Source organism: Bacillus rossius, assembly GCF_032445375.1.
Source record: "Bacillus rossius redtenbacheri isolate Brsri chromosome 4 unlocalized genomic scaffold, Brsri_v3 Brsri_v3_scf4_2, whole genome shotgun sequence".
Lineage (NCBI taxonomy): Eukaryota > Metazoa > Arthropoda > Insecta > Phasmatodea > Bacillidae > Bacillus > Bacillus rossius.
The window spans coordinates 9,028,486-9,049,925 of record NW_026962011.1 but is presented as its reverse complement, the minus strand read 5'-3'; the positions used below and the strand labels follow the sequence as shown (position 1 = coordinate 9,049,925).

General features: G+C 35.3%; 1 protein-coding gene across 1 annotated transcript in view; it reads left to right on the top strand.

Moving 5' to 3' along the window:
• Positions 1 to 1,100: 1,100 nt before the first annotated feature.
• LOC134542234 (small ribosomal subunit protein eS8) overlaps positions 1,101 to 21,440 on the top strand; it is a 73,153-nt gene continuing 52,813 nt past the window's right edge. Inside the window, exons 1-2 of the mRNA XM_063386325.1 lie at positions 1,101 to 1,188; positions 4,684 to 4,790. Of these exons, the coding sequence (XP_063242395.1) occupies positions 1,185 to 1,188; positions 4,684 to 4,790 (111 nt within the window). The 5' untranslated portion in view covers positions 1,101 to 1,184. The remainder of the gene's footprint in view (positions 1,189 to 4,683; positions 4,791 to 21,440) is intronic.

Genomic DNA, 21,440 nt, shown 5'->3' with positions numbered 1-21,440 from the left:
CTATATTCTTTTAAGAATCTGTTGAACGAATTTTGAAATAAAAATAAAATAAAAATAAAATAAAAACTTATTGTAAAAAAGCAAGTGCTGTAACTTCCAGATAGATGAGGATAATTTATTTGATTAATTTACTTTTTTTTTCTTCCAAGATTACATTTTGTGTAAATAAGAATTTTGGAGTTCTTGGGCAATTCGAAAATGGTACGATGTGATCTAACATTTTAAAATTACCCCACTTCCTCATACAAACATTACAGATGTGTCTGAATTGGTAATGTGTCTTCTGAAAACAAACAATTCTGTTGAACAGATTTTCTTAAACATGAATAATATGTGGATCTATGTGAAATCAGAAATAAATCTAAATACAATGTTGCAAGTAGTAAACTTTGGAGACTTACGTTAATCTTTTTCAAAACAACTTTCAAATAATTGATTTTATACTAAAGAAGATTCATTCTTATAAAAATTGTGTATAGTTGTCCTATCGATATATATGTAATATATTTATGTAGTGCCTATATACAATCATAATTCTATAATAATACTTTTTTTTTTTGTTTTGAAATGTGACTGCTAATTTCTTAGTATTTATAATTTTGGTAATAAATGAACATGTCCCGGATTATCTTCAATAAAAATGGTCACCTTAATGTAGACAGATATTACATTCTGAACTACTTTTCCTACCTGATAAGAGAATGAGAAATGGCCTCAAACGAAACATGTTCAACCTATGTGTAAACGCATGCCAAGTTCAACATTATTTAGTTGAATTAGTTCAGGGTCCGCGAGGGGCTCTGGGTTCGAGTCCCGGGTAAGGCATGGGTGTTAATTTAGATTAAGAGATTTTATTGCTAGGATATGATAAAGATTTGAATGATTTAGTTCTGGTTGTGGGCGAAAGCCGTTAACCATACAAACAATTACATTAAAAAAAAAATTTAGTTCAGGGTCCCATGAAACCACCCCCTAATTTTTAATAATTAATGTGCAATCATAAACCTGCAAAATAAGTAAGGTTTGAGCAAAATTATTCTTCTCGTCACTATATTTATTCCTTATTATTTCCTCTGAACCTTAATATGATTGCAAAATTGAATACTTCTTTTAATCGGTATGGGACAGCTATTAAGTATGTAGTATTCTTTGCCTAGTTCCGTCTTCTTTACCGTCGGAGTAACATGGGTAAGTGCTGTTTACGTTTATTTCAATCGTTCGCAATCTGTAAAATCATGTCATAGAAATCATTTGTTACTATAGATTTATATTGTACGTTTACCTAGTTTTTATCAGATTGCTCAATGGGACCGATCGAATTTTTCCAGTAGTTTTAGTGTGTAATTTCCTTATTCTGTGTATGGAAATTATTTTTGATTCTGTGTAGATATTTGACGGCATGTTTATTTTTGTTTTTGGAAATTTTGCGTTTTTTAATTGTTGTATGCTGGATTTGGAGAGATTTTTGACTAATACAATCTTTTTAATTGTGTGTTTGATTTTCAGGTATAGCAAAGTAGGTTATATTTTCAGGTTATGTCTACGCATGGATGTGTTAACATGTGACGTACTTCAGTGTGTGTGTCTTAGTCACATTCACTATATTTTTATGGATTTAAATGGATTATTTGAGCAATCTCTCTTGAAAAATGGTCGCGACTACTCTTTTAAATCACAAAATAAATTTACGCCACAATATTTTAATTAGACTTAATAATGGTCACCTACTATTTTTCAGAAAAAATAATTCCATAATGCATTTTGAACTTGTTATTCAGTACTTTGAACAAGCAGAGGTCATGTTAAGGTAACCACATGTTTTTTCGTGTTAATGGTTAGTGAAAGATTATTGTACCGTGACATGGGGTGAGAGTGATATCAAGGGGTGAAATTGATCACCATGCATTGGAAAAGTTTTAAATTTTTATTTTGTTGTATGTCTTTCTGGGAAAACATTTCAATTTTTAAAATGGTTAAAGAATGTATATAACATAAATGCCCAAAACAAAAAAAATTCCAAACGAAAATAATTTTTAAAAGTGGGTAATAAAAATTGCATTAATTTTAAGTCTTAAAACTTTACAGCCGAGACAGTTAGCCTATTTTCATTTCGTAACAACTGATTAATAACACAAATGTCTGACATTCTGCAATGTATACAAGTTTTCCCGCCTCTTTGTAACCTTTTAGGTTAGGAGATACAAACAATGTTTTACCATGGGGTGTGATTGATATATGGTGTGGTGTTGAAATGATTTGTATGTCTTGTATGAAATATTGTCATAATTTTAATGTGCAACTCTCTCTGGCAGTTTATAATGGCAGTTTTCCATAAAACATAACTGCACTGCTAGCCACCAACATTTATTTATTTATATAGTTATTTACAAGAGTGAACATGTGGCAACAATGGACTGAAAATGGACCAAATGGAAGCCCATGCTGTGCTGAACCATGCTGTTCATTGGGTGCACAATATAACTGTACACTCATGTGTGGATAGATGCCCAGACATTTACTGAATGGTTTGTAACATGCTTCCTTCCACATGCTCGGCGACTTGAAGGTAGAAAGGTACTTGTTGGAGATAACCTAGCCTCGTACTTTACAGACGAAGTCATTCAACTGTGTCAGGAAAGTGAAATTTCTTTTGTGTGCCTACCGCCTAACATTACCCATCTCACCCAGCCTCTTAATGTGTGTTTTTTTAGTCTACTTAAGTCAGCATGGCGCACTGAACTTTCACTGTTCAAAATGAGAAGTTTGAGATCAACCGGAATCCCTAAGCAAGAATTTCCTAAAATGCTTAATTCCACTCTTAAAATAATGAATGGAACGCAAAACTCCATTAACAAAAATTTATTTAGTGGCTTCAAAGCAACCGGTCTCTGCCCTTTAAACCCAGACCAAGTTCTGCGAAAGCTACCAGGGCAATCGGTATGTGATGAAGCCATGCATGACTCTCTTGTGGAGTATCTCAGCACTCAGCGACACCACGGAGACTGCAGTGTACACCAGCGAAAAAGAAAAAGGCTTAATATAACAGCAGGGGCAAGTGTAACAGCTGCTGCAAGAGTAGATTCCAACGTAGATGATCCTCTTTCATCTACTTGTGTATCTCATGCAGAAAGTGTTGAAGATCTCAGTGCTAAAAATTACAATGAAGCATAGCCATTAGTGTACATTCAACCAAGTTCTGAAGTGCTGAAGACTGGAACTTTTGTTTTAGTTAAAGTTTTGTCTGGTAGGCGAAAATCAAAAGAATTTCAGTATGCTGCTATAATTCAGCACCAAATTGACGAGACTGAGTTCAGAGTTATGGGACTTAAATATATTGACACACAGAAACAGTGTTTAAGAGTGTCGAGGAAGATGCGTTCTCGGTTACAACTTCTGACATTATAGCTGTTCTCTTCTACCTGAGCCTATTGTAGAACGGTCAGGCAACAGGTTATGGTACAAATTCAGTGGACAAATTGAAGTTCATGAGTGTTAAATCAAGTGTCACTATGTTATCAAAATAATTTATAGTGAAACTTTTTTTGATATCTCCTAGAATTTTAGTGAAAAAACGTAATTTTTTAAAATCTTTGTAAACATGCCACGTTAAACTGTTAGACTTAATTATTAGAAGCTATGGTTTTTTTTGTCCTTTAACTTCACTATGTTTTTAACTTTCAACAATGCTAAAGTAAACAAAAACTGTACACAGTTCATTCCCTAACATGCATGTGATATACTAGGTGATCAATCTCACCCCAACCTATACAGAAATATATATCTTGTAAATGGCTGAACCAATTTCCTTGTGGGTTCAAAATGATCCTTCGGATGTTACAGGCTTCAATTCTATGTAGTTTCAAGTGGGGTATCAAACTCACCCCAACCCATAGGGTGAGTTTGATCCACCATATATTATTTTTTTAGGTAATATTAAAAAATAAAAATTACTTTTCAGAACATCATACTATGTCACTGAAATATCTACATAACCAAAACATTTTTATATTGGTTTTAAAAAAAATTATCAAAATAAATATGACCCCAAAAGCATAGCAAACATATCAAACTCACCCCACGTTACGGTAAATATAATGCTTGATTATCGTTCAGTATGTATGGAAATTCAACTTCTATTGATTGCGTGTGTAGGTATATGTTGTTCCTGTATTACTCGATGCTTGCTGTTTAAATTTAGTAGTCAAAAGATACAAGCTAAACTAAAACTTGTATAAACTTGAATAAGGATTTATTAATTATGTAAACGAATAAAAAAGTTTTGTGATTTTTTCATTTGAAGTTTCAGAATTGTTGTATTTCTTCAGTATTAAGTTACTGCTTTTATGTGGTTTATAAAAAAGTTTTGTGATTTTTTCATTTGAAGTTTCAGAATTGTTGTATTTCTTCAGTATTAAGTTACTGCTTTTATGTGGTTTTTTATGTTAATAGTGCGTTTAGTTTGATTTGAAGGTTAAAGTGGTTAATTTATTATGAACGGAAATATTTCAACCTTATAGTTAGTACAGAATTTAGTTTCTTGAATTCATATTTTGTGATGAATGAATGCGTTATCATTATGAATTGTAGTGATTGAACTAAATACTCTGAACTTGTGACTTGCACTGGTGACTTGTATTGGGTCTTGCAGTTGCAGGGAAAGTTAATGTATGTGGTATGTGGCAGGTATTTCACGGGACCATTGGCATAAGCGGCGGGCAACCGGAGGCAAGCGGAAGCCGCTCCGGAAGAAGAGGAAGTTCGAGTTAGGTCGGCCTGCTGCTAACACAAAGGTTTTAAATTTTTTCTAAGACTGCTATAATGAGGCACAAGCCCAGTGACATGCATTCATGGGTCATTCCGAAATCAAGGGACAAATTGTAGTTGTTAAATTATTAAAATTAAAAATTCAAGAAAAAGGGAAATTATGGTATTTCTATGATCAGCATTTATTGGTTGTCACAAAAGTACCATAGAATTAAATCAACTCTTTCTATTTAAGTAAAAAATACAAAAAAAATTTATTGTAAGACACAGAGGTGACACAAATTGCCATGGAGGTGACAATACACTACATGGATTGACAAAATTTTAAATTGGGGTAATCATATAATCATAAATAATAGTATCCTGTAGTCCTATAGTATTAAGCAAAATAACATTATTTTAAACTGTTGTTTTAAGGCACTCAGTAATAAAAAACGATGATACTAAATCAACTAAAACAAATCAAATCAATGTAGTAAGTACACTGAAGACTAATCCCATCAATATTCCATATCTAACAATGATTTTTAACACCTGACAAATCATAAAATATGTATGCATCTCTTCTACCCAGTTTTGGCTCAGACAGTATGCCTTTAATGTCTCGAAAATCAACAACAGCTGTATCGTCATCCACAGGAAAAACAAATGTATTGTTTGTAACCAGTCTTAAAAACTTGACAGTGTATTCCTCTTTTTTTGCATTTTCTACAGAAGTTAGTATGCCAATGTAGTTTCGTACACTTTTTTTTTTTTCATTGAAATTCTACAAAGACATAACTATGAAGTGCGAGACTGTCCTTAGTAGGCTTAGCTGGTATTGCCTCAATATGAGTGTCACCAGATTCTGAAGTGCATGAATCTGAATCTGTATATATATGTCGCTGTAACTATCTAATGATGGAGTACCACAGTCTAAAACTCAGTGAGCTTCATTTGTCTGCTTCTTGTTTCTGTGCTGCCGCGTTCTCTCTGTCCAATTTTTCCTTTGCTGTATTTTACCTCTCACTTAAGTCTGAATTTTTTTTTATTTTCCCTTCCTCCTTTCTTTTGTGATACCTTTCTCTTTCTTTTCGTTTGAACTCTTCATAAAGTACTGGATTATCCCTAATTTTATTTATTCGTGCCATTTCTGCTTTTTTTTTCTTAGCGTCTGCTAAATCCTTCTCAGATAACTTTTTCTTCCGTGCCATGTTTATTTCTGAAAATAATGTAAACATTAGCTTAGGAACTTTTTGTGCAGTATTTCAAAGTAATGTGTTATATTCTGGACCAAAAATTAAAAATACATCATTTTATGTTGCTTAACTTCAATAATCCATGATTGTTTGCACATTATGTAGACTACAAACATAGACACAAACTTTGTACCTGCATAAAATATATTGTGTCTTAACCATTTATTAATTATTTTTAAATTTTGACACAAAATAATAAAATATAAACAAACTAAAATTACAATTATTTACTTTGGTCAGCAAAATTGTATTATTTACATTACGAAAACTCAAAGTTTAATAGCAAAACATATTTTTTTTGTATCTATTTCATAATATTCACATGCCAGTTAATCATTCGCAAAGATATTGACTACTTGTTGAACCCTGTTGTAACTATACCTTGAAAGCACACAACTGATACTATTCTCCAAAATAACAATTTTCCTTCAAAGTGACTATCAAAATCAGGAAATTAATTAAGAGAACAGTGATTATAACAACTATTCCTATGCCTATGTGTACTATAGTAAAGTTTGGAAATGAATACAGATAAATTAAAATTAAAAGCCTATTATGTCACCTCCATGAATATTGTGTCACCTCCATGTTAGATTAAGAACATGGTGACAGCCATGGAGGTGACATTTTTGAAGTTTTCTTTATACACAACCTAACCTAAAACTTACTCAACCACATTGTCATTGATTTCATTTAATAACATGTTATTCAACCTAACTGTAATGCAAACTTTTTTTTTTTAAGAAAAGAAAAAGATTTATTAAAGCCATGGAGGTGACCACAAATAAAAATACTCCTCAATAATCAAGTGGAATCTCTTAAATAAAACAATACAAACACATATCTGCCTGTCTTTACTGAAACACTTTACACGATTGCTACTCAAGGTTTTTTTTCACATGGCTTCTGATCATCCATATACAATCTAGTGGATTTTTAAGGAACTTCTATTTGTACCATGGAGGTGACATTGAAACAAGGAACAGTAAATGAAGTTAAAATTGCTTAGATAATAGTCTCAGTAAAATTGTGACCTTTATAAAGCAGAACTTCTGGTTAATATCACATGCCATTTTATGTTATATACCATAGATTTGTACAGCCAGTGTTAAGTTATTATTCTCATATTCTAGATACTTAGGGGTAGTGACAGGCCATGGAGGTGACATTTCAGCCATAAATGCTTTGTTTAGTTAAAAATTTATTTTTATTTTAACTATTAAGTGAAGTATTCATCTTCATCCAGAGTCCTTTTTACTAAAACAATGAAGTGCAAATTAAAATAATCAGTACAAAAATAGTAAAGCATTGTTTACCTAATTTGTCCCTAGATTTCGGAATGACCCTCATCCTACTTTTCTCTCACTCTTCTCCTGAATTGAACCACACTTCTTGCCAATGCACATTCCTCAGTAACCAGAATATTCCTTCCCCTATTCTCTTTACTATTGTGCTGTTCCCTTTTTTACAAAAAATTACAAAAACCATCCTTGCGCGAGCAGATAATTGAGATGTTTGTGATTGACTAGAACCTTGGACGAAACATGATTTCCAAGAGATAACCAACATAATTAAAAATAACAGAATTTTCATCTTTTGTTACACTATCCAACACTCAAAGAAATACTGTTAGAAAATATTAATGGTTCATAACTTTTGAATCCACTATGAGAAACTTTATATTTCTTCTTACCAAGAACTGAAGATTTTATGTTCAATTTGAACACAGTTGTGAGAACCGCAAGACTGGATGAATTAATATGTTCAGGGTGTCTACTGACCCTGGAAAACCTGGAAAAATCAGGGAATATTGTGATCAGGAAAAAATCAGGGAATTTTTTTAAAAACCAGGGTATTTTTGTTTGGTAGGTTGTAGTTGGCAATACGTTTTTTTGTTTATTGATCTGCTTGCATTGACGTAGTATCAAGTGTATCGTGTCCCATTTTTTAATCTTTGAATGGAAAATAACGAACAGTTCCCACGTCCATTTTCTTTTATTTACTATCGGATTCGGAAGTGGCGTTAAATCACGTGATACAAACTGGTTCAAGCTGGTCTGTTATCCTGCTGACGTACGTAGGTCAGCATGTGCTTCCCACGTTCGGATTATACCGACAGGTGCATTTAATTTTAAGTATCTATGGATGCCCTCAACGTAAACTGGGCATTTTTGTTAGCTTTGAAAATACATATCACAGACACTTTTGGTGAAGATTCGCCATCGTTGCTAGAAATTGGTAGCTGTGGGCTTCATACGGTCCATGGTGCTTTCAAAACTGGAATTTCTGCTATACAATTGGACGTTGTTAGTTTTTTGAGGCACAGTTACTATTTATTTATGCATGTACCTACCTGCAAGGAGGGCAGATTACATTAGAATAACTGGATCAGCTTTTTTCCAAGAAATTTTGTGCAATCAGATGGAATACTGCAGTTGCTGAGCGTGCCATGAAAACGTTACCCCACCTAAAGAAATTTGTTAGTGAAGTTTCTATTTCATCTGTGTCTTTCAGTGTAGTGAAAAGTGCTCTTGAAGATAATCTTCTAGAAGTAAAATTGACATTCTTCTACTCTTTGGCATCAGAGCTGGAATTGTTTCTCACAATGTTCCAAAGTGAATGCACCCATGGCACACTGTTAGACATTTTATTAGCTTTGGCAGGAAAGTTTTTGAAACCAGAGGTACTGAAGATCTTTAGGGAGAAACGCAATGTATCTCGATTGGATGTAGATAACCAGGAAAATCTATTGACTGCTAACAATATCAAGTTGGGTTATGCAGTACGCCATGCCATCAAGAAAGAGAAAGTACCAGTAAAGTCTGTCTTGTTACTGAAAAATGATGTTAGGACTTGTCCAGTGGCGTCTCGTCAGGGCAAGCAAGGCAAGCAGTGCTTGCCCAGGCAGTTTCCAGACATTGTATTTTTTAAATAAATATTTTATTCAGAATAGTATTTTACTTTGGCTCGTGCAGTTAGGTGTATGTATTTTTTACACTATCTTCTTGGGACCCAATACTGTGCTCTATAAAAAAAGAACTCGTTGACACAAAAACATGCTGTTTTAGAAGCGTTGCTAGGTTTAGAAGCGCTGGTAGGATCGCTTTCAGCAGGAAGGCTGCCGCAGTAGTTTCCTTTCGGAAGGGGGGTGGCATGGTACAAAGGTTCAGGGAGGGGATTGGCTGGAAAAATACGCGGTAGAAGCTACGAAGGTAACGCTTTCTTGCCGAACTGGAGCGAACATGGCCGAAGCAGACAGTGGAATTTTTCCGCCGACTGCTTCGGCTATGTCCGGTACAGTTCGGCACAGCAGGTGGCGATGTCGCGTTTCAGTCGGCGGTCGTCTCTCGAGGCGCGCGCATCTCTCCCGTGGGCTGTTGGCTGGCAGTGCGTGGGGGATTTGTGGGCGTACGATGATACTACACTCCCACTTAGTATATAAGTAATGTAGAGTAGGTATTTTTCTATCAGAATAATGTAAGTCAATCATTATTTTTCAAAAATAATGTATTTAAAAAAAATGTCAATTTTTCTACCTGTGGAATAGTCAATGTTCAGTTAAGAAAACTACTTAAATAGCACCATTTTGTACCTTGAAATCCATATTTTCCCGGCGGAGGGCCCCCAGAACCCCCCCCCCCCCCCCCCCCCCCAACCTCATCATGTTTTGGTGTGAACGGAGTTATTGCTTCCCCTCATGTAAACCTCACGCCTCGCCACTGGACTTGTCTAAAGGTTATGGTAAAAAAACTTCAAGACAACAGTCCCCTGAAGTACCAACTTACCAAGGGAATTTGCTGCTTATTTCCGTCTGTGGCTTTAAATTCAGGTGTGAGGAAACAGCGTGTGAATTACATTTTAGAATGTTGTCTTCAAAACAAGTGGCTATAAGGACAAGAAGCTGATAATATTGAGTGATCATATCAGTTGGTATGTGCCTCGCAAGATTCTGAAGCACTGTTCTCGTCTTTTTCTCGAGAAGACTGGCGCCTTGATCACTTGTGGATGCTCATTCTTAAGGCACATACAGTAGCTGCCAAAACAGGCCTTCTAAAGTTTTTGAGGATGATGTTGGTACTTAAGTGAGTTGAAATACTTTGAAACCCGTCAATGTACTGTTATGCAGTTTTTTCAGTTTCGTGGAATGTCGTAATTGTGTTATAGAAAACCTGGAAAAGTTCAGTTTTAGACCTGGAAAACTTGGAAAAATCAGGGAATTTCATTTACTAGATCTGGTAGACACACTGTATGTTCAAAAACTAACTTACTGGACAAATGCTCAAAATACCGCATTGCTGTTTCGCAGAACTATAAAGATTAAGTGGTGGAATTAGGAAATTTTAATTTTGTTTTTATGAAAAAGCAGTGTTTGAACATAAATACCCTAAATACTTCAATGCTCAAATAATTTTTAAATTCCTATTTAAATTAGTACACTAAAGTTACTGTTCACCTTATTTGTTTCATATGTACTTATGGCTGAGGCTTGCTGTGATGAATTCCTTACCTACTCGGATTTATTATGACATTAAAATAGAAGTCTGAGCATAGCCTCAGCAATAAATTCTATGGAGCGAACAAAACTTTTTTTAAAACTATGGTTTACATTCAGGAAATGGAAAAAATTAAATCTTTTTCAATTGCAAATTACAGTGTTAAGAAACGTCTTTTTTTCAAAATTTGTTAAAACGAGCATTACCGAACATGCACAAAGGTGCCATATTTACAGACTTTTGGTAATTACTTTAAAACTTATTTTAATAAAGGCCTAGTAATGCACGCATCAGCATGTCCGGGCGTGATGTCACAATCGTGTGTCGTTCTACGGGCGTTGGCTTGGCTGCAGACTCTGTGTCAGTTGGTACACCTGCTTCGTGCAACGAGATGCGTTGTACACAGTTTTCCAAATAGTTAATTTTCCGTGACACTGTTTTAAAGTCGTCGGAAGTAGCAGCAGCATGCTGATGCAAATTTATATTTATCTGTGCAAATTGTGTGTCTACGATGTGTGCGTAGTTATTAATTTGCGTTTCCACAGTTATTTTTGTGGTTTCGATGGACGTGTTCATGTTCTTTGGCCACTCAGGACTTCTGAGTAGATCGGTGGATGGTTGCAGGAACTTGTAGAAAGGGACGCTGTAAGAGAGTTCTAATCAAATACGACTGCCATAGGCTACGTTTCAGTGACTGGATCAGCGATACAAAATGGTCCTGATAACTTGGTACAAGGAAATTTCTCACCACGAGGAGACAGGAATCAGATGTAGAAGTCGCGATGCTGGAAGCGCTCACGAAAAACCTCGTAGGTCGTGGTAAGGCGTATACCCTGTATTCTGAGAGTTCTCTTATCTGAATACTCTCCAACATTGTCAGGGTTCCCAACGATAGGGAAAACGGAAAATTCAGGGAAATTGAAATGGGTCAAAAACACAGGGAAAACTCAGGGAAATTTGTTGTGCGGCAATCACAGTGTGTGTATATATATATATATTTATATATTGATTAATACATGTATCACAAGCACATTTTTTCTTAAAAACAAAATCGGAAAGTTGGGGTGCGGGTCGTACATGTAAATCAAAGTAATAGATAAGCCACGAGTCCGGGAAAATTTGGTTCACCATACAGCTGTGACGTGCCGAATTTCATGCTAGGCGGCCCCGGACCGTGCCGAGCTGCGTCAAGCCAGTTGTAGAAAACGGCGGCACCGTAGTTTGTATACGTTTGGCCATTTGTGTCATAACTTTGAAGTATCCAGTACGCTGGAAACTTTTTGAAGATTGTTTAGTGAACATATTTTCATTTATTTAGATGTATTTTTTCAAAAGTGCTGCAGCTGTGGTGGTGTTTTTGTATCACTGTAATTTGTGTTGTTGGTAGTATTATGGTTTCATGACAAGATTTTTGCCTATCAAACACAACAAAAACACCGCTAAAATAGTTACACATTGTGTTATTCTGAGTCAAGAGTTCTACAGAAGCAGTTAAATATATTTGAAATTTTTTAGTCAATTGTAAGAAGTGTTTTTTTTCCCCAGAAGAAATCAACAGCGGTTCTCTTATTATCTTCTCATTAGAAATATAGGTTACGTTCACGGGTGTGTGCTAGCTCAGTTTCCTTAATTGTGCAATGAAAACACGGTGAAACTTGTGAGACTAAGCGATTCAGTATTGAATGTGTTTTGCTACTCTACATTAGGCCTAGGCCTATTCTTGATAGTCTGAGTGGATAATTGTGTGACATTTACGTTGTCTAAATTCAATCCTGCTTGGCTAGATGGATCACTGTTTCCTGACTGGAAAAAGTGGCTACGTCGTGTTGAGGGTGATGACAATAGTGCAAAGTGTATTTTGTGTAAAAAGGTATTTTCTTTGAGTAGTATGGGTAGGCAGTCTGTGAAGAGCCATCAAGAAGGTAAATTTCACAAACAGTTGGTTACTGCGAGCAGTATTTCTGCATCTATGTCAGCATACTTAACAAAGCCTTTAAATCACCAAGAAACGAAGGGATCAATTATTTCAAGAGTTTCCACAGCACCAAATTCTGAATTAGCATCCAGCACACCAGCATCCTGTTCATTGTTAACTGGATCATCATCATCATTCAGTGCTCTCAAAGAGGCATCTTCAGGCATGGTAAATAAAATACATTTTAAGATAGACAGTAATGTCAGAAAGGCAGAAATATTGTGGGCATTACATGTTATAAAAAAATACAGTTTTAATAGTTAACAAGGAATAAGCAATTTGTTTGCTAAAATGTTTCCATATAGTTCCATTGCACAAGAAATGTAGCTTAGTAGTACCAAGACTGCATACTTAGTTACTTGCCCCATATTTTTTCCACAAACTTACAGATGAAATCAGATCCACAAAATACATTGTTGCATGCTTTGATGAATCCTTCAATAGGGTATCAAAGGTACAACAAATGGACATAGCTGTACGTATATGGGACATCAACAAAAATCAAGGGGGGGGGGGGGGTGTGTTGAAACGTTGTGGTGCGATAGCACGAGGTTGGAGGGTGCAAAACGAAAATAATGACCAGGTACTGGAATTCTTCATTTTTAGGTCATTATACAGCTGATCTCTTAGAAGGGTTTCAACAGGGACTAAAGGATGTGGAACTATCCAAAATTGTACAAGTATCCATGGATGGGCCGAATGTCAATTGGTTGTTCATGAAAAAATTGAATGCAAAAACTAAGGTGTGCGAAGAAGATCCAGATATATTAGACCTGGGATCTTGTGGTCTCCATGTTGTTCATGGTGCCTTTCAAATGGGTTTTAGAAAGACTGGGTGGGATGTTGTTCAATTTTTAAGGCCCATATATTCTGTGTTCAAAGACTCACCTGCTCGACGATCAGACTTCAGACAAGTTACAAGTTGCAGTGTTCTCTGATCAAATTTTGTGATTGTCGGTGGTTGGAAAATGTCCCAGTGTGTGAGAGAGCAATACAAATTTTTCCTCACTTGAAAATTTTTATTTAAGACCAGTAAATTACCTGCTACATATTTTGTTGAGAAAGTGAAGGATTGTTTGAGGGATCCTTTGTTGCTAGCTAAGCTGAGTTTTTTTTCCTGACAATGGCTTCTTAACTTGAACCATTTTTAAAGAAGTTCCAAACATCGAAACCAATGTTTCCATTTCTGCATAAGGAATTGGAGGACTTGCTAAGTGTTGCTGGGACGTTTCATTAAGATGGACATTTTGAAAGCCAAGACAACTGCATATCAGCTTATTAGTATTAATTTGGACGATGTAAGTCTGGGACTTCCACTCTCAAAGTTGAAAATTGGATTTGCTGCAAAGCATGAGTTAGGTGTGGTTGATGTAAAAGAACTTCAGAAACAAAGGTTCCTAACAGAATGCAAAACATGCATGGTTCAGATTGCCAAGAAACTTGTTGAATGTAGCCCAATAAAATACAAAATGGTTAAAGCTGCTTCTTGTTTGGACCCTAGAAAATTGTTAGACAAACAAGAAGAGTGTTGGACAAGCATGGATACATGTTTGCAAATTCTTATGTCTGCCAAGCACCTAACTGCTCTTCAATCTTATAGAGCTAATGTTCAGTTTACCAAATTTGTTACTAATATCAATTCTGACAAACTTGCATCATTTTATGTACACAATAACAGATTGGACACTTTTTTTGCAGATATGTTGCGTGGAGAAGAACAGTTTAAAGATATATGGCTTGCAGTGAAAATTATATTAATTCTCTCACATGGTAATGCTTTTGTGGAATCTGGATTCTCCATCAATAAGGAGATGCTTGTTGAAAATTTCCATGAGGAATCTTTGATTGGCCTGAGACGAGTTTGGGATGGAGTTAGTAATGCTGGTGGTGAAAATTGTATTCAAGTATATCAGGAAATGATAAAATATGCCAGAGGAGCAGCTTCAAGGTACAAAGGTGCCCTGGAGCAAAAACATCAAAATGAAGAAGAGGACAAGAAGTTGGACAGATATTGTAAGAAAGAAAGAAAACGCAAGACTGTAGGAATTCAAGAGCTGCTAAATAAAAAACTGGAAATAGAGAAACAAAAAGAGCATTTAGAGAAAAGAAAAATATGTAATGGGCTTAAAGAATAACCAGTACATATTTGTAATATTTTGTGAATGTACATTGAATATGCAAGATACCTAAACATTTTTTTTCCTATGCAGCAGAAGTGGTATAACATTAGGCCTATGTATGTCTAAATGTTCACAACAATTTAGCAGGTAATAAAATAGCTGATAATACCCTTATGATAGTAGCATAGGTATGCCTGTATATTATGTAAAATTGTTCTTATTGTGATTAGTTTATTGCATTTTTTTTAATTTAGCACAGGGAAAATATATTGGACAGGGAAAACTCAGGGAAATTTACTGAAACAAGTTAGTGGGAACACTGATTGTAGTATTTAACTATCGTGGTTGACACAAACTACTTGTTTCCATTGCGGGCACCAGGTTTTTGGCGACACATCGCAAGGGAAACGTCTCCTATCGACCATGGTGCATATCTGCCAACTTGTACGATTTTCCCGTAGTTTGTACGGAAATTCGGAACATCTTAAGATTTTTGTCTGTTCAAAAATGTAGTATAATATTTTAGTGCCCATATAAATGTACCGTTTGAGCAGCATTTGTTATTGTTTAACAACATGGCGTCCGCGATAATATGAGAATAATGGAGTCAGAGAAAAATCGTACCGAAAAGAAAGTAATTTTTGTGAGTTTTGTTGGTACACAGCACGTTGGCTGGAGACGAGTGATAACGTACGAGTGCGGTAAATATTTTATAAGTTAGCGCTTGTACGAAACGTAAGATATGATTTCATAATGGCTACGAGTAGTAAAAAAACATGGACAGGTGTTTCGGTCATCTTACTCAGAATTATTTCCTTTCATTACTAAGAGTGATAAAGGCTCAAATTTTGCGTTTTGTAGTGTTTGTCGTTGCGACATTAATGTTTCCCATGGCGGCAAGCACAATATTTCCTATCACGTCAAGATTTTGAAACATGCAAATAACGCGAAGCTTGCAGAAGAAAACAAAAATATCAGTAGTTTCTTTTCCGTGCACCGTAACAGTGACAGTGATGTGATTAGGGCGGAATGTTATTTTACAAGTTTTTTAGTGGAACATAACCTTCCATTCAGTGTCGCCAACCACGCCGGGTATTTTTTTCGAAAAATGTTCCCAGGGTCTGATATCGAAAAAATGTACAGCTGTGGGCGCACTTAAACTGCAGAAATAGTAAAAGAAATGGCTTCCAATACTACTACTTCAGTAGTAAAGTGCTTGCAAAGTGGCCCATATACACAAGCTACTGATGGAAGCAATGACACAAGTAATAAGTTATATCCTCTCGTGGTAACTTATTACAACCCTGACTGCAGGTTAGTAACTAGTTGTGTTTTGGCCATACCTTCATTGGAAGGTGCTTCTACTGGTAAAAATATTGGGCAGTTATTGCTATCAGAACTTGAAAGTATGAATGTGCCAATTCATAATTGTATAGGTTTTGGCTGTGATAATGCAGCAGTTATGATTGGAGTTAAAAATGGTGTTATTTCTGTATTAAAAGAAAAGCAGCCAAATTTAGTAGTCATAGGTTGTCTGTGCGGATAGGAACAGCATTTTTACTTCGGGACGGGATTTGGTCGGGAAATACATTAGATTTTCGGGATCGGGAGCAAGAGCAGTAAATTGTCTCTTTGCTTGATGTACAGAAAATTATATTTACTTTTAAAATGTGCGTATTTTTAGTCTTTTTTTTTAATAAACCATCCACATTTATAGTCCAAATCAGTAGAAATGGCACTGCCTATTTTAGCATTCAAACTGTTGACAGTTTCTTCAAACAACTCTGGAATTATTTTCCTGCTGAATGTTTTGCTCGTTGACAGACTGTACAGAGGCTTAGCCAGTTTTAAAACATTTTTTAGGCCTCTTTCGTCAACAATGCTGTATGGATGGCAACCATTTGCTAACCATTTACCTAGTTCTTTTGTGAAAGCCTTTTGTTTGGGGTGGTCAATACCCCAGGTGACAAAATTAGCTAGCTTGGGATGATTTGTTGGTACATCTGATTTAACTGACTTTTTCTCACTTCCGCTTGATAATTTGAAAGATGTGTATTTTTCCTGAATAATGGCCAACTCATTTTTTGCCTTCGGATGTTGTGTTAAGTGTCTGTGCATACCTGTTGTGGAACGATATTCCGTTTTCAGGACAAAAGGGCACAAATTACATTGCACCTTATTTGGTAATTTCTTAAAGAACTTCGAAATAGGCGCAGAAGATACACCTGGTTCACTTTTGCTACTGCCTGGAATGCCAGGCTCCATCATTCACACAAGTGTATAAACTACCCTTTTTTATTAAATCAATTTTACCGGAAATAATTATCTCGCGTACTTTAAAAATACCACTTGTTTTTAATTGTTCACTTTCATTCTTGCATAATGACCAACTACTAAAACGTAAAACCCTCTGATGTTTATGAAAGACGTTTATAATAGCATAAACATGTGAAACCAAGATGGTGTCTTTCAGTTTATTAGCATTTTGAATATTACGTGTTTGGCAATACTGCTTATTGTCGCTCTTGTTAATTTTCAAGACAAATTATAACCTAAAAATACAGCAAAGATGTTAACATTCGCCAAACATAAAAATTATATTCAACATTGAGTTCTTTATTTAGTCAGAGATTTATTTTAAACTATGTTTATAATATGTAATTTATTTTTTGTGATGTCTTTGTACTTTGTTCGTTTAATACGTATACGAAGTTGTTACGGAACGTATGTATACATAACGTATTTTTATGACATTAAAATTTGTACGACGAAGGTTTTTACTATTTAAAATAAATTGTTTTCCCGAGGTATTAGAAGAGAAAAATTATTTTTCCGAAGTTCGGGAATGATTTTTTTCCAGACTTATCCCGATTTTCGGGATCCCGTCCGCCCCTAATACAAATGTGTATTTAAAAATAATAATTAATTTACAATAAACATGAAATAGTGAAATCAACCTGTAAACGGGTTACTGTTTACACTGGGTACGTAAAAATAAGGTTCTACTGTATATACAGTAAAACACCGTTTTAACGAACTTCATTAGAGCGAACAATTCATTACTACGAACTATGCCTTTGGTCCCGTCAGACGTCCATATAACATAACGTAAAAAAATTTCACTAGTACGAATTTTCCCGCTCAAATTTTTAAAATATTCTATAAATATTCATTTGAACAAACACTTTTCTGCCCGGCACGGTAAACGAAAAACGGATAAAATCGTCGCCATTCTCCCACAAACTGCCATCTTATTTATTTTGATACGCGCCATAAATGACTGCAATGGACTAGTGTTGAAATTAATGCACAAAACTGGTGTAGCGACTAAAGCGCTGCATTGTGGTGTTCGCTGACGTTACACTTTTTTTTTCTATGCTCGCACGACGTGTTTAACCGATGCGAAGTTCTACATCATAAAGTATTGCTACACACACATCTCTGGTCGTTTCCTTGTTTATTGTTTGAGAAACGGGGAAGCCTACCACTCACATAGTTTCGGTTCCCTGCAAGAATTTCCGTTTTGATGTGAAACTTGAAATGTTAAAAGCAGTAGATAAAGGAAATAAAAAGACTGATGTGGCTAAAAAGTTTGATATCTCCAAATCAACATTATCCACAATTCTCACCCAGCGATCCAGTTTTGAAGACAATAAAATGTAAAAAAAAATTCCTAACTTTTAAATTTTATATTTTTGATTTATTACAGCATATTTGCAAACAGCTTGTCTTGATTCCAAAGGTAGGCTTACTGTTTTGGCAAACAACTTACCTACGTAGTATTTCTGTATTGTACATATACATACTAGTATGTATGTGTATGTATGTATGTAGTATGCATAGCTGCCAACCATTACGGATTTTCCGTAATTATTACGGATTTAACACCGAATTACGGAATTACGGAAACGAGGCGTTGTGCTGCACGGAGACGGAAAAAATTCAGTTTCTGCTGTGCGGTTTCGTGAACGCAGTTCGAATACATCGCGTGGTTGCGCAAATAACGGAACTAGTATGTGTGCGCATGTACTATTGAAATTAGTAGATTAATTCTCGTGTTTTCAAATAGTAATGGGATGGTATTACGTCCGTTGTACGACAAAACTAGTACATATTCTCGGACTTTTCGTTTTTCGGCTACTTACATCACGATAATTTTTGCACGGTACTTTGGCTAACCTGTGTTTTAATTTTTTTTGAAAGCCATTTTTTTCATCATAGTGTTTTTGTCTTTCTACAGACGTGAAATTTTTTTAAATGTTTTTCGATAGTGTTTTGTTCTTCAGTGCCGGTTGTAGAAATGAAGCGTGTGACAGAACAAGTGTTTCTGGGGGGAAAAAAAGAACGCAATTATTCTTCAGAACTTTCGACTTAAACTATTCAAAAGAATGGCCATGCTTGTCGTCTTCAAATGTTTTGGAACACCACGCGTTTTGTAATGTATGCACGTGTGACTTTTCGATTGCACATGGTGGAAGGGATGACTGTAAACGGCATATTGAATCAAAGAAACATGCGGAACATTTTATAGCCATGACGATTAATATATCTATATCGTCGTTTTTTTCGCTACATCTGAAGAAACGAAAGTAACGAACGCAGAGTTATTGTTTACAAGTTCTTTTGTTTGTCTTCTGTTGTTTGTTTACAAGGAAGTTCTAATCCAACCAGGATAAAAGAAGCAAATAAAAAGACAGTTGTTCACAAGTTTAACTTTGAATACTTTGAATTGAAGGTTCAAACTTTCCAGTAAAATTATTGACATTTCTTACATATTCAGATGAATGTATTGTTCAAATAGTTTTTTTTATTCATTAATTTGCATTGTATTCATATATACCTATAGGCCTATATTTTTCATTTTTTTTTTGCATTTTATTTTCCTTGTTTTATCTTGTATGTGTCATAATTCCCCAGGAAACATTTATCGTGCATTATTTACGCGTACTTTTTTTTCTTCATATAATTGTCATTACTGATGGGTGTGATTTGAGGTTGGCAGCTATGAGTATGTATGTATCTTGATCCCAAAGTATAGCTGTTAAAGTAATTGATGCTTGTACCACTCATATTGGTATTAGATTTTCTACTTTGTTTTTTTAACAAGATCGAGCTATGTTAAAAACCCCAAATCAGGAATCATTGTGATTTCGGTATAAAGAACTTCATTATAGTAAACTGCCATAATTTTGGTCCCTTCATGTTCTTTATAATGAAGCTCTACTGTATGTATATATTATAAAGTAAGGATACTAGGGTAGTAAGTCTTCAATTCCAAAATAATGAAAGCATCATAATTTTTTGAAGGTACAGAACAAGGTCTAGAATCTTAAGGTTTTTAAAAGCAACGAGCTCTAGTTAGAGCAGGGATGCCACCAAGAATGGTTATAAAATCCTGTATTAGACCATAAAAAATCCTGTAAGAAGAATATTTCTGTAAACAGGGTTTTCATTTGCGCCAACATTTTTTTTACAGCTAAGACACATGAGAAAAAAATACCTATTATAAGCATATTTCTTCAAAAATCAGCTTTTCCTTCATTCCAGTTGCATAGGGCTACTTAAAAATAATAATAATGAATGTAGATATAAAACTGATAAGTTTACATGTAAAGAGTTAAGTACCACTATGAGGTTCTCACAAAAATAACTTTAAAAATATACACACAGACTATGATGTATTTGCAGGCATTTCTTGCCTGAACACTCCAACTGCTTCACTTCTTCAGGTTCCTAGCTTTTTTTCTCAGCTCATCAGTGGGTGAATTCCAGCCCCAAATTTTTGGTCTTGTTGTGGCAGTGCAACAATGCATTCAACATTGGCATTTCTAAATGTGACCTGTGTGCAGTTTTCACAATTTTCAAATTACTGAAAATTCTTTCTACAGCAGCATTGCTGTGCGGAAGACAAAGCATCGCTTTAGCTAGTCTTGAAAGTAACGGAAACATTGGTTTTCCATTTTCTTCTGCTTGGGATACAGTGTGCCAGTAGGTGTCAATATCCATCGCAGATGAATTTTCCTCAGGTTCCTTTAGTGAGTATAAGATGAATTCTTCCTGTAGCTCGTCCCGTTTGTAATCTGGAATGATATTCGGGAACCTAACCACTAGTGCTTCCAGTTTTTTCCAGTCACCTGATGACTTATGTGCAGGGTCCAAAATAACTATGTTCTTAAGTACTTCATCATTGAGGGGCAAGAGACGATACAGTTCTTGGGTTCCTGTCTCATAAAAGTCCCTAACACTTGAAAAGAAGTTTTTTATTTCTTCTAGGGATGCATCAGCAGTTTCTAGAAAATTTCTTGTTTTATGGCCTATGAACATGCCTGCATCTGTGAGCTGGTTTTCTCTCTTGTAATCAACAGCTGTAATTTCACATTTCTGTATGACTTCAAACTGTACAAAACTTGCAATGAATTGGCGTAGAAGAATACATATTTTTTTATGGATGGAGCTTGTGAACACAAGGCCGTTCTTTTTGGAACATGACATTAAAATTTGTGAAACGAGGGAGTACTGCCTGAAGGAAATAGAATTAAAGTTTTTCTGCATCAGACTGCAAGGTAATTCTAATCCGTTTAACAGCTTCAGAATTGGCTTTTCCATCTAGTCTGTCAAAGTATTCTGCCAAAGCTGGCCATTGTTCTTAGAGACGCTCCACTCAATTCAAAAGGGCCAACCACCTGGTAAAACAAGGCTGCAGAATACTATGATTTTCTATTTCCATTAAATCTTGAATGGTGCTAAAATCATCTTTTCTTTTGCCAGATGACTTGAAATGAACATACACATCTTTGGCAAGCTGCTCACATACATCTGGTAACTGATCACAGGCGTGGGAAGCTGCTAA